Source organism: Bos taurus, chromosome 25, assembly GCF_002263795.3.
Source record: "Bos taurus isolate L1 Dominette 01449 registration number 42190680 breed Hereford chromosome 25, ARS-UCD2.0, whole genome shotgun sequence".
In the NCBI taxonomy this organism is placed as follows: Eukaryota; Metazoa; Chordata; class Mammalia; order Artiodactyla; family Bovidae; genus Bos; species Bos taurus.
This window is the reverse complement of record NC_037352.1, coordinates 35,947,025-35,971,538: the sequence shown is the minus strand read 5'-3', so window position 1 is coordinate 35,971,538 and position 24,514 is coordinate 35,947,025. Positions and strand designations below refer to the sequence as shown.

At 55.4% G+C, this 24,514-nt stretch overlaps 3 protein-coding genes across 7 annotated transcripts; all 3 read left to right on the top strand.

Moving 5' to 3' along the window:
• The first annotated feature begins 24 nt into the window (after window positions 1–24).
• On the top strand, window positions 25–11,255 carry FBXO24 (F-box protein 24). 3 transcript variants are annotated; one of them, XM_059881608.1, is made up of 10 exons: window positions 25–2,414; window positions 2,663–2,764; window positions 2,884–3,067; window positions 4,038–4,276; window positions 4,529–4,763; window positions 6,204–6,362; window positions 6,704–6,756; window positions 7,024–7,155; window positions 10,124–10,294; window positions 10,633–11,255. In XM_059881608.1, the coding sequence occupies exons 1-10, from the start codon at window positions 2,343–2,345 to the stop codon at window positions 10,993–10,995; spliced, it is 1,710 nt and encodes a 569-aa protein (XP_059737591.1). In that variant the 5' UTR covers window positions 25–2,342; the 3' UTR covers window positions 10,996–11,255. The 3 variants fall into 3 exon arrangements, with proteins under 3 accessions (XP_059737591.1, XP_024841020.1, XP_059737590.1); XM_024985252.2 differs by having other exon boundaries at window positions 6,635–6,756; XM_059881607.1 differs by having other exon boundaries at window positions 2,268–2,345; window positions 6,635–6,756.
• Window positions 11,256–12,112: 857 nt separating this feature from the next.
• Window positions 12,113–17,131, top strand: PCOLCE (procollagen C-endopeptidase enhancer). Its single transcript, NM_001045888.1, has 9 exons — window positions 12,113–12,303; window positions 13,136–13,244; window positions 13,645–13,903; window positions 14,761–14,885; window positions 15,408–15,544; window positions 15,886–16,121; window positions 16,367–16,444; window positions 16,576–16,746; window positions 16,889–17,131. Exons 1-9 carry the CDS (start codon window positions 12,206–12,208, stop codon window positions 17,029–17,031), a joined length of 1,356 nt encoding a protein of 451 aa, NP_001039353.1. The 5' UTR covers window positions 12,113–12,205; the 3' UTR covers window positions 17,032–17,131.
• A 1,528-nt stretch (window positions 17,132–18,659) lies between these two features.
• MOSPD3 (motile sperm domain containing 3) lies at window positions 18,660–21,408 on the top strand. Of its 3 annotated transcripts, none has more exons than XM_005225029.4 (6): window positions 18,660–18,997; window positions 19,185–19,452; window positions 19,682–19,757; window positions 19,973–20,202; window positions 20,915–21,079; window positions 21,191–21,408. In XM_005225029.4, exons 2-6 carry the CDS (start codon window positions 19,248–19,250, stop codon window positions 21,220–21,222), a joined length of 708 nt encoding a protein of 235 aa, XP_005225086.1. In that variant the 5' UTR covers window positions 18,660–18,997; window positions 19,185–19,247; the 3' UTR covers window positions 21,223–21,408.
• Window positions 21,409–24,514: the final 3,106 nt, after the last annotated feature.

Genomic DNA, 24,514 nt, shown 5'->3' with positions numbered 1-24,514 from the left:
GGGGGAGGGAGCGGGCTCAGGGACCCGGCGGGCCAATCGGGACCCCGAGACGCATCGGAAGTGGCTAATCAGAACCCGCCGGGAGGGGTGAAGACTCCGGCACTGAGTGAGGCGAGAAGAAGGGAGGGGGACGAGATTAGAGCGCTCGCCAACGGCCGAGGTTCCAGGCCGGCCCGCCCCGCGCAGCCGCACCCAATCACAAATCTCAGGAGTGGGGATGAAGCCAATCAGGTCCAATCAGGAGGCGGAGACGCCCGGGGCTCCACTCTGCGGGGCTGGAGGCCGAGAAAGGCAAACCCTGAGCCTCGTCCAACGAGGACCAATCGCAAGCCAGATATAGGCGAGTGACTGTCAAGAAGGCCAATTAGATCCTCCCAAGGGAACCTGGCCCGGCCTCTTCTCTGAGGGACGGCTCTACCTACCAATAGTATGGGCGAGAAGAAGGCCGCCCCCCCCCCCCCTTCGCTAAGGAGGAGGCGGGTGAACTGGAACTTTTTGAGACTGAGATAAAAGAATGCAAGCGCACCGCGCTCGGCCGGCTCCAAGCGGTTGCAAGGGTAGAAGTTAATGTGTGCAAGTTGGACTTGTGAGCAAGCGAGCTCAAAGCTTTGAGGACCGTGGGGACTAGGGGGAGCGGGAGGCACGGTGATGCCTGAGGCCAGTGTACAGAGGGGTCGTTGCCGCAGAAGGGATTGTGGATGCCATTCCAGCTGCGAAGGCTGGGGGCCCCCCGACAATCTGGAGTCCGAGCCGACCAGTGGCTTCCTAGGGGCTGGAGATACCCAGCTCAACTCCTGGAGGAAGGGTTAAGGAAGACCCGGAAAGCCTCGAAAATACGCCCGGGCTATCCCGCTGCCCAAAGGAGCGTGCCTGGCTGGGCAGAAATTGTGATGATCAAACCTACGGGATTAGTCTAGAAGGGACCACCCTCACCTAGAAGAAGTCCTCCGTTTTACAAACGAGGAAATAAACGGAGGGAAGTTGATGAGAAGTTGTCAAGAGAAAACAGCAAGTTACTAACAGCTCGCACTGGAAGCCAGGCTTCTCCCTGCATCAGCTTTTGCGTTGGGCTTTTTTTCTGTTCACCTCTCTTCTTTGGCTTCCAAGGTGAAACGGAGTGGATAAAGAGGACCCAGATGCAAGAGGAAGCTGTCTATACTTGTACCGTCTGCTGAGAGATATTAACATCCTGTTAGGTGGCATAAGGACCTAGTATAATCCACTTAATTGGTTAACAGTTGCCTAGCCACAGTAGCTGAAGAATCTCTCCCATAAGTCACAACTCAGATGTTGACATTCCGAGACATTTATTGAATTATTAGAATTCCATCCTATGTGTCTCAAACTAGGTGTTTACTGGTCCCCCTAAGTAAGGGAGTTGGATTGGATGGTTGACAGTCTACTAACACAGAAAACGAATGAGTCTATAATACTGTGCAGCTGAGAGCTGGTTGTCCAGGCCTAAATTCTTCAGCGTTGCTGGGACAGACAGCCACTCCTTGGATGTATAGGTGCAGATCTTCTGTCCCCCTACATGGACAGATGCAGCCCCAGCTCTGCTGCTTCTCATCCATGTCATCCCCCTCTGCCCATAAGACTAAGTTAATAGCTTAGACTCTGGGAGATATACTGAGCTTTCAGAGTAAATCTATTCCTTTTTTCCACCTTAATATGTTGCCCTTCATGCATGCAACCATGTTACTGTCCCCAGGAAAGAAGTCTACTTTTGGATGTGTTCTTCATGAGAAAAGAGTAGTGTTTGTGCTCAGCTGTGGCCGCTGTCATCTGATGCATGCTGTCATGAGATTAATGGTCTAATTAACAGGGTCACCTTTCCCCCTCGCCTGTCGAACTGAGTTTATACTTTTATATATATATATATATTCTTGAGCTACAAATCCCCTGGTGGCTCTTAACTGCTAAGATATGAAGAATTCACCAGTGCTTCTCTTGCTAAAAGGGCATCAAGTGAAAAAAACACCCTGAAAGGAAAGGCCTCATCTACCAGTAGCTCACACTATACTTCTCCTGTCCAATGCATATCCCATGAGCCCCTGGGTGGCCAGAACTGAGCTAGAACCAAGGAGCTGAGAGAAAATCCCAGGCAAGCTTGGGGAAAAATAGGTCACAGTGGCTGGGTAGTGAGGTCACAGAGAGAGGTTTGTCTGCCCCAGACTCCATAGGGGAGGAGCCTAGCAGGGCGAGGGGCCCCAGAAAGTCCCCCAAGCCCAGGCAGGGGACATGGTGTGGGAAAGGCAGCAGGGACGGGGGCCAGGGAGCTGAGTACGGGGGGCCGAGGGGCCCGGAGAGATGAGGGCAGGAGCAGGGAGGGGGCAGTCAGGATGGTGAGGAGAAGCCGGAGCCGGAAGCTGCAAAAATTGACCGGGCTGTGCAGACGGGAGGAGGGGCTCAGGGTGAGGGGGGAGGGCGGCGAGGCAAAGGGGGGGCAGCAAGATGGCAGCCGGAGGTCAGGGGAGGAGTTGGACAAGGAGCCAGGCAGACAGGGAGGGGTAACCCACGGACCCAGAGGAAAAAGATGGCAGGCTCTGACAGCACAGAGCTGGGAGTCAGAGCAATGGGCCCTCCCAAATAGCAGTTAATAAGTAAGAGAAGGGAGAAAGAGAGGCATGACCTTCATGTGTGCCCCCTTCTCCTTGGGCAGGTAAAGCGGAGCTGCCCTTCATGTGGCCCTTCAGAACCTGGGGGTGAAGAGAAGAAGGGACGAGGAAACCCTGTTTCTGTTCAGTTGTTCCCCCCAGAGCTGGTGAGTCCTTGGGGGTGGGGGGGTTGGTGCTAAGAATAAAGGAACCGGGGGCAGGAGAGCTGGAGAGGGGGTTGCCCCCTGACCCCTGCTTTCCCCGTCCTGCCCCCCAACCCCCGCAGGTGGAGCACATCATCTCATTCCTCCCAGTCAGAGATGTGGTCGCTCTTGGCCAGACCTGCCACTACTTCCACCAAGTGTGCGATGCCGAGAGCGTGTGGAGACGCATCTGTCACCGGCTCAGTCCTCGCCTTCGAGAGCAGGGTTCTGGGGTCCGACCCTGGAAGAGAGCTGCCATTCTGAACTGTACACCTTCCCCCAAAACCTCTAGTTCTCTCTGCCTCTGTCCTACCTTATCCTGGGGTCCCTCCTGCTCCATAAAGTGGTCTGATGACCTCAGTATTCCCAGCCATCTTCCAGGACCCCTTTCTCTGCAAGAAACTTATTAGATTGAAACACACTTCAGCAAGGTCTTACTCCAAGTCTCTAGAGATGCTCTCAGATAGTGTCACCCAGAGCCCCCACTCCTTCTAGCATCCCTGCCAAGTTGCCCACCACATTCAAACACTTCCACATTTCGCCTTCAGACATCCTCCTCTCCCAACACCTGGAGTTTTCCCTCCTCTAAACCAGGATTTCTCAACCTGATCCCTAATAAAACTTGGGGACAAATAATTCTTTGAAGTCGGGTGAGGGGGCTGTCCTCTGCATTTGTGGGATGTTTACCAATTTCCCTCATCTCCACCCACTAGATACCAATAGCACCTCCCTGAGCTGTGACAGCCAATGTCTGTTGAGGGACAAAAATCACCCCCAGGTCGAGAAATATGCTCTAACCTCCAATCCAATAACTTCATCTCACACACCAGAGTGAAGGGAGATCCAGGTAGCACATCCAGAGCTAGGGACAAGGGAGGGCTACCAGCTTTTCCCAGTCATTCCTTTTCACTCCTCTTTCTACTTTTCTATGAATTCTTGTTAAGTCCTTTGATGTCTCCACTTCAATGCAAGTTTGGACCAAAGAAGTCCATACACTTAGCAGCATGTGTATGGCCCTGGGCTGAGGTCAGGCAGAGAATTTTAGTTCAGACATGGGGCGTAATTTCAGGTATCTTCTGAGCATTGCACAGGCCCTTTGAAAGGGGTCGTTCCCCTGGCATGGGGATGGGGAGGAGCTAAACACCCATCCATTGAGAAACCTAGTTTGCCCAAGCTCTGATTCATCTCCCTTGTGCCTTCCTCAGCCTTTAAATTTCCCTCTCTCTGTCTTCTCCAGACACAAAGGGCCTGTATTTCCAGGCATTTGGGGGCCGCCGCCGCTGTCTCAGCAAGAGTGTAGCTCCCCAGCTAGCCCATGGCTACCGCCGCTTCCTGCCCACCAAGGACCACGTCTTCATTCTTGACTACGCAGGGACCCTCTTCTTCCTCAAAAATGCCCTGGTCTCCTCCACCCTTGGCCAGATCCAGTGGAAGCGGGCCTGCCGCTACATTGTGTTGTGTCGTGGAGCCAAGGACGTGAGTAACAGGACCCGGGCAGCCGAGACCCCATCTTTCCTCTGGGACCCCAGGGCCACACGAGTCCCGAGCTGGCATCCTCAGGACAGCGCCCTCCTATACCAGGAACCTGAAACCAAGTCCGCATTTCCCAGCCCTGCACCCACGTATCTCATCACCTACCCCCGGATCTAGCTGCCCCAGCCTCATCCCACTGCAAGGTTCTAGATCCCGGGCACCTTCTTCTTGTCCCACTGTTGTCTTTTCCTACAGTTTGCCTCCGACCCGAGATGTGACACAGTTTACCGCAAATACCTCTACGTGTTGGCCACTCGGGAGCAGCCGGGAGTGGTGGGCACGACCAGCAGCCGGGCCTGCGACTGTGTCGAGGTGTACCTGCAGTCCAGCGGGCAGCGGGTCTTCAAGATGACCTTCCACCACTCCATGAGCTTCAAGCAGATTGTGCTGGTTGGTCAGGAGACGCAGCGGGCCTTGCTGCTCCTCACAGGTGAGGCTTAAAGCAACTTGTTTACATATTATTTTCCTACAGAGTCTTCAGGACCCATAGCAGAAGGTGGGGGGAGAGGGGCACCTCGTCCTGGTGTCGAACCAAGTATCTGCTTTGATCTCTCTGCTAGTCTAGGATTCTAGGTAACATGTCATAGGAATAAAGGGCCCTGCTGCAAAAAATGGTTTGGAAACCACTGTTCTAGTGAACACCTGATTTATTTTTATTTTTTTTGCTGGTCTGCATGGCATGTGGGGGGCTTCCCTTGAGCTCAGTCGGTAAAGAATATGCCTGCAGTGCAGAAGACCCAGGTTCGATCCCTGGGTTGGGAAGATCCTTTGGAGAAGGAAATGGCAACCCACTGCAGTATCCTTGCCTGGAAAATCTCATGGATAGAGGAGCCTGGTGGACTGCAGTCCATGGGGTCGCAAAGAGTCAGGCTCAACTGAGCAACTAACACTTCCTTACTGATGGCATGTGGGATCTTAGTTCCCCAACCAGAGAATGAACGTGGGGCCAAGGCAGTGAAAATGCCGGGTCCTGACCACTGGACCACTAGGGAGCTCCACTACTTTATTTTTTTGGCCACACCCCATGCTTGTGGGATCGTAGTAACCCCAACTCGGGATTCAACCCACACCGCTTGCATTGGAAGGTGGAACCTTAACCACTGAACCACCAGGGAAGTCCCTGCACTGATTTTTAAAATTCTAAGCATCCCAACCTCCACCAGGCACTGTACTTTATACCTGAACTACCCCCGTCTTTTTCTCAGTGTTCCCCAGATTTGACCACACTCCCGAGCCCCCAGACCTGAGACCTTCTGGACTTCTTTTTTTTTTTGGCCATGCCTCACAACTTGTGAAGTTGAACCCGGGTACCCTGCCATGGAATCACAGAGTCCTAACCACCAGGGAACACTCCCCCCTCCCCTCTGCCCTTCTGGACTTCTTAATGCTAGGCAGAGCCCTGAATCCCCAGACATCATTCTTCCCAACCAGGAATCAAATTAGATTCCACCAAATCCACCTGCTAGGTTTTCTCTCCACTTGTCCCTCACACTGAAGAACTCCCCTGGTTGATTTTCAGTGGTGAGAGCTGGAGGCCGGGGAACTTGAAGTCACCCCCCCCCATCACCGCTCCTTGCTTCTTCTCTACACTTTTCCCTCCAGCCCACTCTAGGGCAGTAAATGTTTTGTCTTGTTAGGGCTTAGGGAGTCTCTTGAGAAGTCAATGGAGTTCCCTGGTGGCCTAGTGGTTAGGATTCGGCACTTTGGGTGTGGCGAGCCCAGGTTCCATCCCTGGTCCAGGAACCATCCGGCATGCCGCACAGCACGGCATCAACAAATAAATAACATTTTTATTTAAAAAGAAGTCAATGTGGCTATTGGAGGGTCCCTTCCCCCACACAGTTGTCTGCCTCCTTGTCCCCTCCCCCAGAAGAAGGAAAGATCTACTCTTTGGTCGTGAATGAGACCCAGCTGGATCAACCACGCTCCTACACGGTTCAGCTGGCCCTGAGAAAGGTGTCCCGTTGCCTTCCTCACCTGCGTGTGGCCTGCATGGCTTCCAACCAGAGCAGTACTCTCTACATCACAGGTAAGAAAGACAACTATCTTCCTGCTTCTCCAGACCCCAACCTTGGACAGACCTTCCAGATACAGAGCCCTCCCTTATCCTTATTCCAGCTCGGCAGGGGATCCATAGGGCATCCTAGTCAAAACAGGTGTTTAAGTTCCCAGACATCATAGCTGGTGCATTTCTAATGGGTGTGAGACTCCCCAGAACTTGCACCTTTCATCACAGGTAGGGCCCGATCCCTAGGACATGGGTGCCCAAAGCTGCTGAGCTGAGGGCTCCCGACCCCCCAGACCAGGGGGGAGTGTATTTTGAGGTGCATACCCCAGGGGTGTATCGTGATCTCTTTGGGACCCTTCAAGCGTTTGACCCCCTGGACCAGCAGATGCCGCTTGCACTCTCACTGCCTGCCAAGGTAGGATCCTCGGGAGGGCAGGGGCGGGCAGGGCAGACCAGGGGCGGGGGGGCTTAGGGGACTGCAAGGTACTGAAGGTCTGAACTATGAGCAGGAATCAAATGATTGATCAGGGATGGAAAGGGGACCTGTGAGAGGGGTGGCATGGAAGGCGCAACTGGAAGCGATCAGCTGGGGAGGGCAGGTCAGCAGTGGGGAGACTCTGGAGCTCAGAGTTCCTCCAAAGACAACTGAACACTCACTTTGCCTTTCTGCCTTACTTCATAGATCCTATTCTGTGCTCTTGGCTACAATCACCTTGGCCTGGTGGATGAATTTGGCCGAATCTTTATGCAGGGAAATAATAGATATGGGCAGCTGGGAACAGGGGACAAAATGGACAGAGGGGAACCCACACAGGTGAGCATCCTGCCTCCCCCTTTTCCCTAATTCCCTGACCCCTGGATCTATCTCCACGCCTCTAATTTCCATAGAATCCACTACTTAAAAAATACTGTATTTATTTATTCGGCTGCGCTGGGTCTTAGTTGCAGCGTGTGGGATCTTTCAATCGAAGCACGTGGGATCTAGTTCCTTGACCAGGAATCAAACCCAGGCCCCCTGCATTGGGAGCACGGAGTCTTGGGCACTGGACCACCAGGGAAGTCCCAGAATCCACTTTCTAGTCCCTAGGAAGTCAACCAGTTTGTAATGCTTGTGCTACTGTTGCGTGTCTCACCCGGGTTGGCACCACGAGGTGAACTTTGTGTGGCTCGTGCTGTTAGGGCAGTAGGAGTTTAGTGACATGAGGAGACCTGGGTGGGCTGAAGTAACTCGAGGAGCTAAGATGTGAGCATCTCAGTGGGTTAGAGAGGATTCGGGTGGGTACCGGGAAAGGCATCCTATGTAACGGTGGGGGGGGCGGGGCGGTGGGGACACAGCTTGCGCATCCCTGGGAAGGTGGAAAGACTGACCTGACTGGAGCAGTGTTTTGGGATTCAGCAGCTACAAGGTGGTATTAAGGTGGTATTGTGTTTGTTGCTCAGTTGTGTCTGACTCTTTGCGACCCTGTAATCTGTAGCCTGCCAGGCTCTTCTGTCCATGGAATTCTCCAGGCAAGAATACTGCACTTAGTAGCCATTCCCTTCTCCAGGGGATCTTCCTGACCCAGGGATCAAACCTGGGTCTCCTGCATTGTAGGCTGATTCTTTACCATCTGAGCCACCAGGGAAGCCCTATAGGTGGACACAAGCCTACAGAAGTGTTGCTTTGGGAAAGAGCAGTTGTGGGTTCTGGAGCAGGAGAAGACAACCCCCCTGGATGATTGAGACTGGGTCACCTTGCCAGAGGGCACAGTGAGAGGCCCCCCAGAAGCTGTTGAGGGACACTCAGGCTTGAGACAAGGGATTAGGACTGGCACAGTGGGAGCAGGAACAGAGAGGAATGGAGATGTGAGGTGTTTTAAAAGAAAATGAACAGCCTCTGGAAAGTAATTACATACGAGGGCAGCAGGGCAGGATGTAGTTGGCCCTGGAAATGGACAGTATCACAAGTAAACACGTCAGTTGGAGAGGAATGCTGGTTTCGGGGGAGAAAGTGAATTTAGCCTTTTTTTTTTTCAATGAAGAGTAAAACACTGAAATAGAAACGTCTAGCTGATTCCAAGTTGGAACAAAGTTGAAACGACAAAAGTAGAGATAAGGGGAGCAAAGCTGCGTGGTAGCCACCATTGTGGGCAGAGGGATTGAAACTTGTCTCAGAGACACACCCTCAAATGGGTATACCCTCAAATCTCATGGGTACAGAAAGTTTCGCCCAGGAGGGGGTGATTAATAGTGACAGTGATAATGCAGGAATATACTCCCTGACATGGAAAGATGGTTGTGTCTTTTTTTTGGCAGGGGTGCTGCATACATTATGCGGACTTCTCAGGTGCTTCAGTGGTAAAGAATCCGCCTGCAGTGCGGGACACGTGGGAAATGGCAGTTTCCATCCCTGGGTTGGGAAGATCCCCTGGAGGAGGAAATGGCAACCCACTCCAATATTCTTGCCTGAAAAATCCCATGGACAGAGGAGCCTGGTGGGCTACAGTCCATGGGGTCGCAAGTGTTGGACACAAACATGCATGCACGCACAGCACAGGTTATGCAGGATCTGACCTGACCAGGGATTAGACCCATCTGCCCTGCAGTGGAAGCACAGAATCTTAACCACTGCACCACTAGGGAAGTCCCAGTTGTGCCATAGGTTGTGTGTGTGTATAAATACATATAGATATATATGGCATATCTATCTATCTATCTATAGCCGCATCAGGTCTTAGTTGCAAATCACAGGATCTTTGGTCTTCATTGCAGCATGGAGGATCTTTAGTTGCAGCATGTGGCATCTAGTTCCCTGACCAGGGATCCAACCCGCCCCTGCATTGGGAATGCAGAGTCTTAGCCACTGGACCACCAGGGAAGTTCCCATACTTTTAAGAGAAAAAAAAAAATCAAGAAATGGTTTACACAGCACAATCCCATTTTTGTTTAAAAATATACAGCTTGTGTATGTATATTTATAGAGGCAACACTGAGGAAGAATGCCCAGCAAGAGGTTAATAAGAGGCGGTGGGGCTTCTCGCAGTGATAATATTTTATAATTTTTCCTATAAACTTTCCTATAGTGGCCATAAATTATGTATCTACATTATCACAATTTAAAGCGCTCAGCCTCAGGAGCGAGCATGCAGGAGAGGCCCTGGGATTTGCCTGCTGGGAGGTCCAGTGCCTTAGGAGAGAAGTCCCAGCATAGTAGGAAGTCAGATCACAGAAGGTTCAGGTGAGACCTGCTGTGCAAAGAACAAGAAGAGGCCCACCTCAGACTGATTATATAGCCAGTCTTGCTGCCTAAAACAGAGGTCAGAAGCAGCAGGAGTCGGGTGGAAGTGTTTTTCCAGAACAGTGTGGCCATTTTGAAAGGTAATGATATGACAGACTGAAAATGCTAGAGATGGAAGGAAGGAGTCCGTGGAAGGCAGCCCTTCCTGGAATGGCACAGGGATAGAGAGGCTCTTTCTTCCCCCTCGAGGCTGGAAGGCAGAACAGAGACTGGATAGGCGAAGGCCTGGGGGTGAGACCAGGATGCAGACAGCAGGCCCTGGCCTTGGGCAGGAAGCCTGTTTTCCAGGGAGCGGAGAGGAGGAAGCAACAGCTGTGCTAGCGCTTCTGTGCTCAGACTGGGGCTGCCGGAGAACCGAGGAGGAGCCATGCTGCCTGTCCGGGGACGGGGAGGCTGTTCTCCGGCCCGTCTCCTCCCTCCCCTCGTTTCCCTAGACTGCCCTGAGCCCTTCTGTCACCCTAGCCCTTGGCGTTCCCCACTTAGGGACCACCCCCTGTGCCCTCAGGTCCATTATCTCCAGCGCCCCATCGCCCTGTGGTGCGGCCTCAACCACTCCCTGGTGCTGAGCCAGGGCTCGGACTTCAGCAAGGAGCTGCTGGGTTGTGGCTGCGGGGCCGGAGGCCGCCTCCCCGGCTGGCCTAAGGGCAGCGCCTCTTTCGTCAAGCTCCACATCAAGGTCAGAGCCCAGGTTCCGACAAGTGGGCAAGAGGGGAGGGCAGGAGCCATCAGGCCCAGAGGGACTGGAGCTGGGGATCCCACCAGGACCCAGGGACCCCACTTCCCAGCACCGCCCACTTCCCTTTCCAGCAGTGTACCATGGTTCCTGGCTCTCCCCCTGAGCTGATCCTGCTGGCCCTCTCTGACCTCACACGACCCTGGGGCTCAGCCAGCCAGCTCACTTGCTGGCTCCGGGCTGGTCTGAGTGGGAGGAACACAACAGCTGGGGCTTCCAGGGAACCCCGTCCTGGGCACCCCCCCCACCTGCTCAGCCACGCCCTATCTCCTCTCCCCCAGGTCCCTTTGTGCGCCTGCTCTCTCTGCTCCACCAGAGAGTGCCTCTACATGCTGTCCAGCCACGACATTGAGCACCACCCAGCCTACCGGGACCTACCAGCCAGCAAGGCAGTGGGGACCCCTGAGCCCAGCCTGGGGGCTGGAGCACCCCAGGACCCTGGTGGGGTGGCCTGGGCCTGTGAGGAGTACCTCAGCCAGATCCACAACTGCCCCACACTGCAGGACCGCATGGAGAAGATGAAGGAGATCGTGGGCTGGATGCCCTTGATGGCGGCACAGAAGGATTTCTTTTGGGAGGCGCTGGATATGCTGCAGAGGGCTGCTGGAGGGGCTGGCCAAGGCCCCCCACCCCCTGAAAGCTGACCCCTCCTCTCCTAGTCTTACCCCCTGGAGGGAGAGTGTGGCCTGGGCCAGGGGCTAAGGAGAGCTGGAGTGGTAGCAACAAACATGGTGTGCGCACGCGCGTGGGGAGGGGATGCAGGGGGGTGGGGCCTGCTAGACATGCCAGGGTGGGCAGGGAATGGTTTTGTAAGATGTTCAGGGGGCTGCCCAGGAGGGGCCCCCAACCTGACTATCATGGACGAAAGATTTGATTGACAAATAGAATAAAAGGCTGAATCCAGGCCTGGTTTGGAACCCTGGGGCCTGGGAGGAACCTGGGGGTGGGGGTGGGGTGCAGAGTAGAAGCAGCTCAGGCTGTCAGTTCCTGCATCCATCAGCTTCCTCTCCTCTCCAGCCCCTACTTGGTTCTGCCACTTGGATCCTCCATCCACCAGACTGTGCAAGTCGCTTCCTTCTGACTCCATCCCAGAGCAGCCAGCCACCCCCAACCACTCTCCTCCTGCTTTCCTTCCAGATCTGAGCTTACACGTTGTCCTTTCCCTTATTTTCTACTCCATCCTCCCCTTCCTCCATAAAGAAGACACTCCCTTTGCCCACATACCATGCCTCCCACCCCCTACCCATACCTCCAAGTATTTGAGAAAGAAGATGGGTAAGCAACATTCTTTCTCTGTGGCCTGGTCTGGCCCTTGGAGGGAGAGGACAGTAAACATTTGAAGTTGAAAATAAGCTGGAGCCACGGGGTGGTCAGGAAGTGAGTGATTAGAGGTTGGGAGTCCAGAGAAGGACTTCCTCTGGGTGCTGAGGAAGTGGGAATGGGGAGGTGCACGGGGTGGGCTGGAGGGTCCACAGGAAGGACCCCAAGCTGTGCTGGAAGGATGCTTGGGCTCTGGACAGAGCAGGGTTGCTGAAGACATTCCTGGACCGCCTGGATTATGCTGAGAGCCTGATGCTCGATCTGCCCTTCATTGCTCCACCCCCGCCCCACTAGGTCAGTATTTGTGTGTCCTGGACCTAGAGAGGCCCCTGGACTCGCCACTGTCCCGGCTCTTCTCTCCCTGTCCCGCCTTCCCCGCCGCCCGCCCCACTGGCCAGTCCCCACGCCCACACGCCCGAGGCTGCCTCATCTGGCACTGATTATCCGCGCTGCTGCTGCCGCTGCTGCTGCTGCACTCAGCCGCTGCCTCTGTCTTGAAGACCCCAGCACTTCTCTCCACCCCCGCCCCTGGCCATGCTGCCTGCTGCCACAGCCTCCCTCTTGGGGCCCCTCCTCACTGCCTGGGCTCTGCTGCTGCCTTTCACCCATGGCCAGACCCCCAACTACACCAGGTAGGTCTCTTGGCACCTTCCAGATGGCTTGAGTGAGCTTCAAATCCCTAATTCCAGGCGGGGGAAGGGGTTATGCCTGTAGATCTGGTGGCTTCTTTTGCTAACAACCGCCCCCCCCCACCGCCACATCTCCCTACCCTTCTCTGGCCCCCAAGTCCTCCTTCCCTGCTGCCAGACCAGTGTTTCCTGTGGGTCACCACTGCTCCCCATTCCTCCACCCTCCGTCCTCTCCGCATCGATCTAGACCCTTGGCCCCCCCTCATGGAACCTGAGAGCACCAAGACCTTGAACTTGCCTGGTGGCTGGATGTCAGGATTCCAGGAGGGAACTGAAGATGGTGGGGGGAAGAGGGGAGCGCAAGGGAGAGATTTGGGAGTCAGACACTCAAGCTGTTAGCTGGAAGTAGAGAAGGGCAAAGGTTGGGAGCGCAGGGCCCTGGCTGCCTCATCCCCCACCCCTTCCCAACCCACCCCCTGTCATGGCCTCCTGTCTGTGTCCACATCTGGAAGTAGTTAGGCGGCTCCTGTCCTTACTGCCAGGCAGGGTGGGGGGGGGCGGTGGAGAATGAGGGGAGGATTCCCGGAATTCCTGTTGGGGTGGGGGGTAGGGACTCTGAGGGGCTGGAGGGACAACCAAGTGGCTGGCCTGCTTTCCCTGATCCTCTGCTGGAGTGTTTCCCACCGCAGTCCTGTTCGGGCTGGCCGAGGCCGCCTCGGATCCCTTGGGCCTTCCTCCCCCATTCCCCTGGCTCCCTGCGCACCTCCCATCCTCATTACCTCCTCGCCTCTCCAGCACACCCCCACTCAGAGCTGACCTCTCTTCTGTTCTCCAGACCCGTGTTCCTGTGCGGAGGGGATGTGACTGGGGAGTCGGGTTACGTGGCAAGTGAGGGTTTCCCCAACCTCTACCCTCCCAATAAGGAGTGCATCTGGACAATAACGGTGAGAAGGCCCTTCTGGCCACTCTTCCCTCCTCCAAGTGTCTGAGGCCTGGGTCCAGGCAGCCAAAGGCCAGACTGCTAAGGGAATTCCCTCCCTGCCAAGTCCCACCATTTCTCCCTGGGGAAGTCCCAGCCCCCTCCCCTCTGGTCAGTGCCCACAATACCACGTGGCAAGTGACCTCACACCTTAATGCAGAGCCTGCTTGTCCATTCCCACCTTCATCCACACCCGCTCTGGTCTCTCCACAGACCTCATTTGGGTCTTGGTGCAGTCATGCACCATCAGACTGGCCCTTTTAGGCCCAGTCTCTGTAGGAAACGCTTGGGGGAAAGAGAGGTGCCCTCTGCCTGGTGGTGTTTGGCCTGACTTTGCAGGACCCCGCCCCTGTCCCCACCATCAGGTCCCTAAGAGCCAGACTGTGTCCCTCTCCTTCCGAGTCTTTGACCTGGAGCAGCACCCCAGCTGCCGGTACGATGCTCTGGAGATCTTTGCCGGGTCTGGAACCTCGGGCCAGCAACTCGGACGCTTCTGTGGGACCTTCCGACCCGCGCCTGTAGTCGCCTCCGGCAACCAGGTGACCCTGAGGATGAGATCGGACGAGGGCACGGGAGGACGAGGCTTCCTGCTCTGGTACAGCGGGCGGGCCACCTCCGGCACTGGTGAGACCTCCCTCACCTCCGCCGCCCCCCTCTCCTGGCCCCGCCCCCGGCGCAGGCCCCACCCCAGCCTTAACCTCCACCCCAAGAGCCTGGGGCCCCCATGATCTCCCTTACCCTTCTTCCTCACTAACTGCCCCTTCAGTCCCTCCTCCCCGTCTTCTCTCCCTCCTCCCGCTCCCACCCACCCCCTCTTCCAGGGCCCCCCCCAGGCGCGAGGCGGAAATGGGTCACCGACCCGCGGGTGGAATGGGTGGCCTGGGGTTACTGGGACGGTGAGTAACGCCCGCCCCCGTCCGCAATCGGGCTCCCTCTGATGGGCGCGGGGGGCACCCCCGGGCTGGGGGACTAGGTTCCCCCCGACCCGGAGCCCCCTACACCCAGCCCGGGGGCTCCCGATTGCGGTCCCATCACCCCCTCCTGGCGGCAGAAGTCTCCTTAAAATCTTTAAGGCGGGGACTTCCCCAGAGGGGCCTCGGGGCTGTGCCCCAATTTGAGGGCACCCTCACAGCAAGGGGACTTCCAGCCGTGATGGGGACTTTTCTGCCGGGCCGGGGAGATGGGATCTCCCAGGGGAAGAGGAGCGATGTGGCCTCGGGTCAGGGGGAGGGGCAAGAAGGGAGCGGGTCCAGTCAGTTCCTCCCCCCTCTTCCACCGCCCGCCTGGGCGCCCATTGGTCCAAAACCTCCCCGAGCCCCGCTCGGCCAAGCCCCATCTCTGCTAACCTTCCCCCCTTCTTTCCTCTCCCTCCTCTCGCCCCCTCCTCCTGAGACCCAGACATCTGAGCTTTCTGCACGGTCTCCTCCAGCTGACGAGGGTCTCCACCGCCCCCCACCCCCACTCCTTTCTCCCCTCCCCAGAGCACCAATTTTGCGGGGGGCGGCTGGAGAAGGCCCAGGGAACCCTGACCACGCCCAACTGGCCCGAGTCCGATTACCCCCCTGGCATCAGCTGTTCCTGGCACATCATCGCGCCCCCGGACCAGGTACTAACCCCCTGCCCCGGTTGCCCTCGGGGACCCGGGCGGCGCCCTCCAGCATGCAGACTGCAAAAGATTTACTGAACATCGACAATGTCCCCAGCACTGAGCTTGCCATGGTGGGGAGCACAAACAGACCCAGACCTGCTCGCACCCAAACAAAACATGTAAAATCACAACTGTGAGGAGCCTTACGAGAGCGAGGTACCCGATGTTGATATATAAACGGATTCGTGCGTGTGTGTATGTGATGGTGACGCTGGAGGTAGACTCTGGGTCTTTTCCTTGAGAATGAGCCAGGGCTTGGCCTTGCGGACTGCGGCGATGGAGGGTTCCGGTGAATGTGTGTGTTCCTCCGAGCCGCGGTGTGAATGCATTAAGAGGTGGGTTCCAGGGCCCGCGGGCGATGAGACAGGAGGCCCCGGCGAGCGTCCCGGAGGCGGCGGCGGGGTGGAGGAGGTGAGAACTCCGCACCCTCCCGCCACCCGGGGTCCCCCTGCGCAGCCTCCGCCTCTGCCCCGCCGCCAGGTGATCTCACTGACCTTCGGCAAGTTTGACCTGGAGCCCGACTCCTACTGCCGCTACGACTCTGTCAGCGTGTTCAACGGACCCGTGAGCGACGACGCCAAGCGGCTGGGAAAGTTCTGCGGCGACACAGTCCCGGGGTGAGGGGGCGCCACCTGGGTGGGCGACGGCGTCGGGGCGTCTCTGCAGCCCCAGGTGCGGTAGCCCGGGGCTCCCCGCGGCCGGCGGGAGGGGCGGGGCTTAGCTGAAGCCGCGGGCGGCCTACGCGTCCGCCCCAAACCGGGTGGGCGGAGCAGATAGCGGCCCAGGCCGAGGCTTGGCGCCAGGCCTGGGGTCCTTGGATCACGAGGCCAGTGGAGCTTGCGAAATCGAGAAGCTGATGCAGCTAGCCGTGGGGCAAGGGTCAAAAGGCCGCCGGCCTGGGCAGGGAGCAGGATGCGCTACCCGCCTGACACCTCCCCCGATGCCCCGCCGCCCGCAGTTCCATCACCTCCGAAGGGAACGAGCTCCTCGTCCAGTTCGTCTCGGACCTCAGCGTCACGGCCGACGGCTTCTCGGCCTCCTACAGGACCCAGCCTCGGGGCGCCACCGAAGGAGTCCCAGGGGAGGTCGGCTTGGGCCCCAAGCCCGGAGCCGGGCCCAAAGTCAAGCCTGAAGTCCCACCTGAAGAGAAATCCAAAGCCGCACCTAAGGCAGAAGCAACTCCGGTGGGCCCGGGTGAGTCTGGAAAGGGAGAGGAAGCGACGCAGGCCTCAGGGAGCTGCATCAGACAGAGTTCCTTCCTGCGCCCATTCATACAGCACCCACGAGCGCTGCTTCTGTGCTAAGGGCGGGCACTGGGTGCTGGGACCCAAAGCTGGATAGAGCTCTGAAAAAGTTCAATGAGGCTTTTGTGGGGAAAGTGGTCCTTCCTCCCTGCTGGGTAGGTTGCCCTCCACTAAGGGTGCGCCCTCCCCCGCCAGATGCACCCAGTGTCACCTGCCCAAAGCAGTGCCGGAGGACAGGCACCCTGCAGAGCCACTTCTGTAACAGCGACCTGGGTAAGAAGCCCGTCCCCCAGCTCTGCCCTTCCCGCGCCTATAACCGCTCCTGTCCCCAAAGCTCTCCCCCAAATTCTGGTTCCAGCCCTGCCCTGGCCTCCAGTTTCACCTCTCGCCCCTCTCTCCCACAGTGGTGACAGGAATGATTAAGTCCATGGTGCGGGGCCCAGGGGAGGGTCTCACAGCAACTGTCAATGTCACTGGTGTTTACAAAACCGGAGGCCTGGACCTGCCCTCTCCACCCACGGACACCCTCCTGAAGTTTTATGTGCCCTGCAAGCAGTGCCCCCCCATGAAGAAAGGTAACGGAGATGTGGAACTGTAGAGGGAGACTGAGCCTCATGAAAACGATGGAGGTGGCAGAACCTGAGGGACTGGGGTGAGGCGATATTTCTATAAACTCTCAGTTGCACAGATCCTCAGTCCCTCTCTCCCCTTCCCTAGGCATCAGTTACCTGCTGATGGGCCAGGTGGACAAGAACAGAGGTCCCATCCTTCCTCCAGAGAGCTTCGTGGTTCTCCACCGGCCCACCCAGCACCAGATCCTCACCAACCTCAGCAGGAAGTGCCCCTCCAAGCCTGTTTAGGCTGCTCGGGTCTCAGGCCTGAGCCCAAGCCAACCTCCACACCCTGGCCCTAGGGGACCCTTTTCTTATTCAAATAAATGTTTCTAGATTGAGGAAGGGGTCACATTTCCATTTCTATGGTTTTGGTGCTCTTGGAGGATTTGTTTTCATTCCTTCATTCAACTCAAGGGTTACTACAGGGAAGAATGTAAATTGAATCTTGTCACACCTTTGCTCAAAATTCTCCCATATTCTCCACACACACACAAAATGGCAACTATTAATATGCAGAGGTGATGGATTTGTAAATTAGCTTGACTGTGGCAATCTTTTCACAATGTATACATATATCAAAATGTCCAGTTGTACATCTTAAATATATACAATTTTTATATGTCAAAGATATCTCAATAAAGCTGTTTTAAAAAAACAAATTAAGGGAATTCCCTGGCGGTCCAGTGATTAAGACTCTGCACTTTTACTGCCGAGGGCCCGAGTTCAATCCCTGGTCAGGGAATTAAGATCCTATAAGCCACGTGGCACAGTCAAAAAAAAAAAAAAAAATAACTCTGCCATAGTTTCCCATTAGTCTCAGCATAGAATCTGAAGTCCTACTATGGGCTCTGAGGCTCTAGGTGATCTGTGTCCTCTCTCTCACCTCCTCTCATCTCTGAGTATTATCTCCCATTCAGCCTCTTCCATCACACTGGCCCGTTGCCCATTTCTAGTACACATTTGCTTCCAGGTTTTGCTCTTGCTGTTCCCTAGATCTGGAATTCTCCACAGACATCTTGTGGTCCACTTCCTACCTTCAATCAGATCTCAGCTCAGAAGTTCATCTTAGTCACTCACTCATTTGTTCATTCCAAATGTCAGGGACTGTTTCAGGTGCCAAAAATACAACAAAACAGAGTCCCAGCTCTTGTGAAGAGGAGAGCACATTCTACCTGAACAGAGATAAACTAAAATAAACACCGAGGTCAAGTAGCTATAGGAGTGCTATGAACGAAGAACACAAAAGCATGATAAGAGGAAGGCAAAGGGAGATTCTATATTTGACAGGGTGCAGAGAAGACTTTCAGGTAAGATTAACTTTGTTTTGCTCCACTGCTAACCAAGTGTGTGGCCTGGGGTGACATTCTTCACCTTGTTGAGATTGTTTCCTCGTCTGAGAGTGGAGTTGATTCGGTGGGATGATGTGAGCAGCAGGACTGAACCATAATTCCCTCTGCAAATATGATGAGCTCCGCGCAGTAAGGAATCAAGAGAAGTGCTGTGGGCATAGATCCGAGTCCAATGGGGAGCAACATTCAACTAGTACTGTAGAAAACTTTTGTTGCTGCGGAAGCTCTTAGGAGAGCCTGGGATTGAAGAGGAAAAAGGAAAGAGAGCTCCCTTGTGGGATGTGATTGTAGTGATTCGGACAGCCTCAAGGGTGGGAGGAAGGAACAAAGCCCGACTCCCATCTTCGCTCGGGCCCCTCTCCCTAGCCCGCCGCCCCACTTATTCCAGGGTTAGCGTTCTAGCCCGAGACGCTCGTCAAGGGTTACGTCACTGGAATCAAGCCAATCACCGCTTAAGGCGCACCAATCAGCGAACAGTCATAGTTGAATCGAGGCCGCCCGGGCCAATGATAGAGACCGTACGGCGGAAGTGCAGGAACGGTCTCCCGGAAAGATGGCAGCCCTGGTCCGGCCACAGGTTGATTGGCAGGTGCTGTGACCGAAGGTGAGCTTCCGAGCCCGACGGAAGCCCAACAAGCTCAGGAAGTGATCGGAGGCCCAGATACAGGACAGCAAGAGGCAAAAAGAGCAGCTCCGGAAGAGGCCGCGGCGGCCGGCGGAATCGGGCCTCGGAGGCAGGGGGCGGGTGCCCCGGGCGCCCGGAAGGGGCGGGGATTATGGAGATCAGGAACTAAGACGGAAGACTAGGGCCTGGGCTGGGAGGCGCGAGGGGCCGGGTTTCCCGGGTGGGCGTGACCCTCGAGGTAGGGCTTGGGGGCGGGGCTTAAGGGGACCCAGGGCCCTGCTGGGGGAGAAGGGTTTGGGGGACCTGGGCCTGGTCTGCTGGGGGGGCCTTATCTAGCGGGGTTCTGAGGCGGCGGCGGCGGCGGAATCACCCCACGCCCTGCTTTACGGTCTCATCCCGTTCTCTTCGCCCCTCTCACCCCTCAGCTTTATACTCCAGGCCCCGTCCCCTGAGCTCTGCCCTCGGATGTTCCACCGCCCAGAGCTTGCATGCGCCGTGGGGCGCCCCAGGACCAGGAGCTGGTGGGTCCGGGGGCTCCTGGGCGGGGGTCCCGGGGCGCCCCTCCTCCCTCGGGACCTGTTGTCCCGGTCCTCGTCTTTCCCCCGGATCTAGTATTCAGGGCGGACCAACGGAGCGGACCCCGGCAGCTGCTGACCCTCTATAACCCCACGGGAGCAGTGCTTCGCTTCCGAGGTGAAGGGGATGGGCGCCTCATACTCGGGATGTGGGGACTGGCGGCAATAGGCTGGGGAGCTGGGTGGGCTGGAGGAGTCAGATGATTACGGTTGACTGTCCGGCCTTGGCAGAATGGAAGGGTCAAGTCCAGTCCTAGGGTAGAAGGCTGGGGGGACTCCATGGGCGAGGCTTGTGCAGGATTCTCTGAGGCAGTAGTCGATCGATCTCTCTGTGCCTTTTCCCCCAGTGCTGTGCACAGCACCTGCCAAATACACAGTGTTTGACGCGGAAGGATACGTGAAGCCCCAGTCCTGCATTGACATGTGAGTGAGCGGGTGGGGAGGCTGATGAAAGCCAGTGGTCGCTGCCAGCTTTCTCTGATTTACCCTACTGTGACTTTGGTCTCAGAGCTGGTGCTCTTCAGCCTGTTTTTCCCCACCCTCTGTCTGCATCCCTAAGGGGGAGTTTCCTGGGAGGGTGGGGCCTGGATTCACTTGGATCACTGCCCCTCAATGGGCCTCTCTTTTCTCCGGACCAGTGTGATTCGCCACGTGGCCCCCCATCCCAGGAACTATGATGTCCAGGATCGCTTCCGCATTGAGCTCTCTGAGGAGGGAACAGAGGGCCGAGTGGTGGGGCGCAAGGACATCACCTCGGTTCTGAGGGCCCCAGCGTACCCCCTTGAGCTTCAGGGACAGTCTGACCCAACGCCCCACCCAGAGCCTCATTCCTGGACAGCATCATCCACAGCTCAGCCCTTCCCAGAGAGTGAGTTTGGGGATGGGAATTCTTGAGTTCTGGGGCGGGGGGGGGGACCTAGCATGACCTAAGAGGTGAGTTCGTTTGGAGTAGAAGAGGTTTTTTTGTTGTTGTCGTTGTTCTGGGTTTTTGTGGGGTTTTTGGTGCCCCTTCTGGACTTGCAGACTCTTAATTCCCGGACCAGGTATGGAACACAGGGTCCTGGAAGTGAGAGCGCAGAGTCCTAACCAGTGGACCGCCAGGGAATTCCCTTCCGGTTCAGCCTTTTGCTTTTTGATAGTAACATTTCTAAGAGTTAAGATTTTATATCAGGTTAGGGGAAAAGCAGACTTCGCAGTTTCCTTGGTTTCTGGCCTCCACCTAGAGAGAAAAACTCTTCGTTTAGCTCTAACTCCAGTACTTCCCATCCTGTGTCAGCTCAGTTCAGTTCAATAAGAAATGCGGGTTGAGCAATTACGTACTATGCTGTGTTCTATGGGAGACAGAGGTCCCTGCCTGACACACAGGTACACGGGAGCCAGTAATCAAGGCAGAGCTGAAGAGCGGAAAATGATGAGGGACCAGAGGGGAGAGGGTTTCTTGCGCTGTGGGGACAGGGGCTCCAGGGAGAAGAGGACGCTTCCAGTGTCCACCGAAAAGTGGGTACACCTTCCACCTTCAGCCTCCTCCCTGGGCCGACCAGGAGTGGAAGCTGGAGCTCTTGACAGCCCTTGTTCCCCAGACCCTCACCCGCAACTGGCCACCAGCTCCTTCCTCCTCTTCTTGCTGATGGGCACAGTCTCTGTGGCCTTCCTGCTGCTCCCGCTCCAGGATGAACTTGGCAGCCAGCTGCCCCAAATCCTTCACGTCTCCCTGGGACAAAAGTTGGTGGCAGCCTACGTCTTAGGTGAGCCCAGTGGATCCAGGCCCAGAGAGAGGGGAGTGGGGGCTAGAAAGAGGGTATACAGAGCCAGCGGGCTCTACACACGACCTTGCTCTTTCTTCCTCCCCTCTCCAGGGCTCCTCACCATGGTGTTCCTCCGGACCTGAGCTCTGCTCCACCTCCACGCCGCTTCCCCGGGCCAGGACGTGGACGTGGATGTGGACGTGCAACAGCCACTGTGATGTTCATAATCTCCTCTCAACTCCTGCTTCCTTCTTCCTGCCCATCTCCCCCCAGACTTAGGGATTTGTTATCTTTTTCCAAGTTGAATCAAATAAATTTGTAAAACTGAACTGAGAAATATGTAAGAAACACGCCCCCATCTTCCCATGTCATTCCTCCAGTTCCTCCTACTTCCTCCTAGAGGCCCTTTGAGGATTTAAAAGACCTAGGTTGAGGCCTGAAGAAGGAAATAGCAACCCACTCCAGTACTCTTGCCTGGAAAATCCCATGGGTGGAGGAGCCTAGTAGGCTGCAGTCCATGGGGTCACTAGGAGTCGGACACGACTGAGCGACTTCACTTTCACTTGTCACTTTCATGCATTGGAGAAGGAAATGGCAACCCACTCCAGTGTTCTTGCCTGGAGAATCTCAGGGACGAGGAAGTCTGGTGGGCTGCCGTCTATGGGGTCCCACAGAGTCGGACACAACTGAAGCGACTTAGCAGCAGTAGCAGCAGGTCGAGGCCTGGTGCTGCGCCAAAAAAACCACGTGATCTCGAGCAAGTCATTTAATTTCTCGGAGCTTCAGTTTATGCCTGTAAAATGAGGGAATTGGGAAAGTTTATTCTTAAGATTCCTTTTAACTCTTTCTTAAGGAGAGGATCGTGTTGCTAAGCCAGCATGTTGTTGTTCGTTCACTGTTGTGTCCTACTCTTTGCGACCCCATGGGTGGCAGGACACCAGGCTTCCCTTGTCCTTCACCATCTCCCGAAGTTTGCTCAAACTTATGTCTGTTGTGTCGATGATGCCATCCAGCCATCTTATCCTCTGTCGCCCCCTTCCCCTCCTGCCCTCAGTCTTTCCCTGCATCAGGGTCTTTTCCAATGCCAAAGCTGAAAAGAAGCAGACACAAATACCACCTATTCCCACCTGCCGTCGAACTCAGGTATCACCATCTTAAGGCATCAGAGCCTCTTGCCAGGCTTGCCGGGAGGCTTTCCTTCCCCAGAATCCTCTTCTGCCTTTTTGTTTCTTTCTCTGCTTTTATTTTGTCTCTTCTTTGACCTCAGCCCCTGAGGCTAAGAAACATCAAGGTCCCTGACAAGATGGGGGGAAGTGGCACTGCCTGACATAAACTTCAGCCTAACCAGGCGGGGAAAGTGAAGGCAATGGAAAAAAAAGCTGCTTGAAAGGCAGGCTTCCAGCCCTCCTTCAGATGCAAGGCGATAGGGGAGGAGGGGAAGAAGGACAGCCAGTGACACTGGCAGATAGATCCTTGATTGGGAACAAAAATCAGCAAGATAACGTGCAGACAGACTCGGTCTGCTATGCTGCTAGAAGGTTATCAGTTGCTCCAGCTTTGGTTTGGAGGCCTTGGGAGCTGCCCCACTGCCCCGGGGGGCCTCGTCCTTCCCACACCCAGAGCAGGATTCAGTGACATGTGAGTCTGATTCTGTGCAGAAGGTGGCAGCTTGTGTCTAGGATGTGAGCAGGGCTCTCCCCACGGCCCAGCAAACCCCTCACCAAACCATTCACACTGGCCTGGCTGTGCCCAGGACCCCCAAAAGGCATTTGAGGTATCACACTTGAATGAGCTTGCTGGTATCTGCTGAGAAAAGGCCTTGCTGCAAGTGAGATCCGGTGGGAGGGGCTTGGAACACTTTTTTAAAGCAGATTTCTTAGAAAACAATGCTGAGTTGGTGGCAATTGGAGTGGGTGGGTATTAGTTTCCAGTGGCTGTTGTAACAGTTTATCACAAACTATTGGCTTAAAACAACAGAAATTAATTCTCTTATGGTTCTGGGGGTCTGAACTCCAAGATGAATCTTCTGGGTATAAAATCAAGATGTCCCCAGATCTGGTTCCTTCTGGAGGCACCGGGGAGGATGTTTCCTTGGCTTTTCTAGCTTCTAGAGGCCATCTGCATTCCTTGGATGGTGACCCCTTCTTCTATCTTTAAAGCCAAGAGAAAAAATTCTAACATATGATCATTGTTTTAAGTCACTTAAAAAAAAAAGCCAGGAGTATAGCATCTTCAAGTCTCTGATTCTGACCCTCTGCTTCTGTTGTCACATTTCCTTTATCTCTGATCCTCCTGCCTCCTTTAATAAGAACGCTAGTGATGGGCTTCCCAGGTGGCTCTGGTAAAGAATCTGCCTGCCAACACAGGAGACACGGGTTCAATCCCTGGTCCAGGAAGTTCCCACATGTTGCGGAGCAACTGCGCCAGTGCACCACAACTACTGAGCCCCCATGCTGCAACTACTGAAGCCCTCGCACCTAGAGCCTGTGCTTCACGAGAGAAGCCACTGCAATGAGAAGTCCGGGCACCGCAACTAGAGAGTAGTCCCCACTCACCATAACTAGGGGAAAGCACTCACAGCAATGAAGACCCAACACAGCCGAAAAAATAAAAGAGAGAATCTTTGTGATTAAGTCCCCAGTCCCACCTCTAGCATATCACTCTAGATTTGGTGGCTTAAAAACCAGAAATTAGTTTTTTTCACAGTTCTGGAGGCTGGTGTCTGAGATCAAGGTGTCGGCAGGTTTGGTTTTTCCTGACGCCTCTCTCCTTGGCGTGCAGACGTCCCCCTCCCTGGGTCCTCACATGGCCTTTCCCCTCTGAGCACACCATCCCACGTCTCTCCTTGCATCCGGTTTCCTCTTCTTTCAAGGACATCAGTCAGATTGGATTAGGCCCATTCTGATGGCCCTGTTTTAACTTAATCGCTTCTTTCAAGGCCCTCAAAAACATTCTGAGGCACTAGATTAAGGTTTCAACATATGAATTTGCACTCTCCATCTCAAAATCCTCATTTCATCACACCTGCAAAGTCCTTTTTGTCATGTAAGGCGATGTTCGTTTACAGATTTCGGGCCTTAGGATGCAGACCGTTTTATCCAGGCCTACCTACCTGTCTACCAACAGGAGCAAATGGACAAGGTGGAGAGGGCCGAGAGACAACTTTGGGAAATTTGTTCCGGATGGTATGTCAGGGAAGCAAGGAGTCAAGGAGGCTTCTGACCCCTGGTCTAGGCTCCTGAGAGTCCACAAAGTCAGACTCAGGGGCTAAGGAGGGCGCAGCTTCATCCTGGAACCTAGGGGCATCTTGAGTTGTAACTGAAGAAGCCTTTACTTCCCAGCCTGTGAGAAGCAGGCTAGGACCTCTCACACCATCCTGGGAACAAAAGAGGATGAGGAGCCTGAGAGACAGGCCCTAGGATTTATGGAGCTGCC

Excerpts from the sequence above, each read along its gene's own strand:
- PCOLCE (NM_001045888.1), top strand. The coding sequence starts at position 12,206 with ATGCTGCCTGCTGCCACAGCCTCCCTCTTGGGGCCCCTCCTCACTGCC. Across the intron at positions 12,304-13,135 it reads CAGACCCCCAACTACACCAG|ACCCGTGTTCCTGTGCGGAG; the intron begins GTAGGTCTCTTG and ends TCTGTTCTCCAG. Across the intron at positions 16,445-16,575 it reads CTTCTGTAACAGCGACCTGG|TGGTGACAGGAATGATTAAG; the intron begins GTAAGAAGCCCG and ends TCTCTCCCACAG.
- FBXO24 (XM_024985252.2), top strand. The coding sequence starts at position 2,343 with ATGGTGAGGAGAAGCCGGAGCCGGAAGCTGCAAAAATTGACCGGGCTG. Across the intron at positions 2,415-2,662 it reads GACGGGAGGAGGGGCTCAGG|GTAAAGCGGAGCTGCCCTTC; the intron begins GTGAGGGGGGAG and ends CTCCTTGGGCAG. Across the intron at positions 4,764-6,203 it reads GGCCTTGCTGCTCCTCACAG|AAGAAGGAAAGATCTACTCT; the intron begins GTGAGGCTTAAA and ends CCCCTCCCCCAG.
- MOSPD3 (XM_005225029.4), top strand. The coding sequence starts at position 19,248 with ATGCGCCGTGGGGCGCCCCAGGACCAGGAGCTGGTGGGTCCGGGGGCT. Across the intron at positions 20,203-20,914 it reads AGCTCAGCCCTTCCCAGAGA|ACCCTCACCCGCAACTGGCC; the intron begins GTGAGTTTGGGG and ends CTTGTTCCCCAG. Across the intron at positions 21,080-21,190 it reads GGTGGCAGCCTACGTCTTAG|GGCTCCTCACCATGGTGTTC; the intron begins GTGAGCCCAGTG and ends TCCCCTCTCCAG.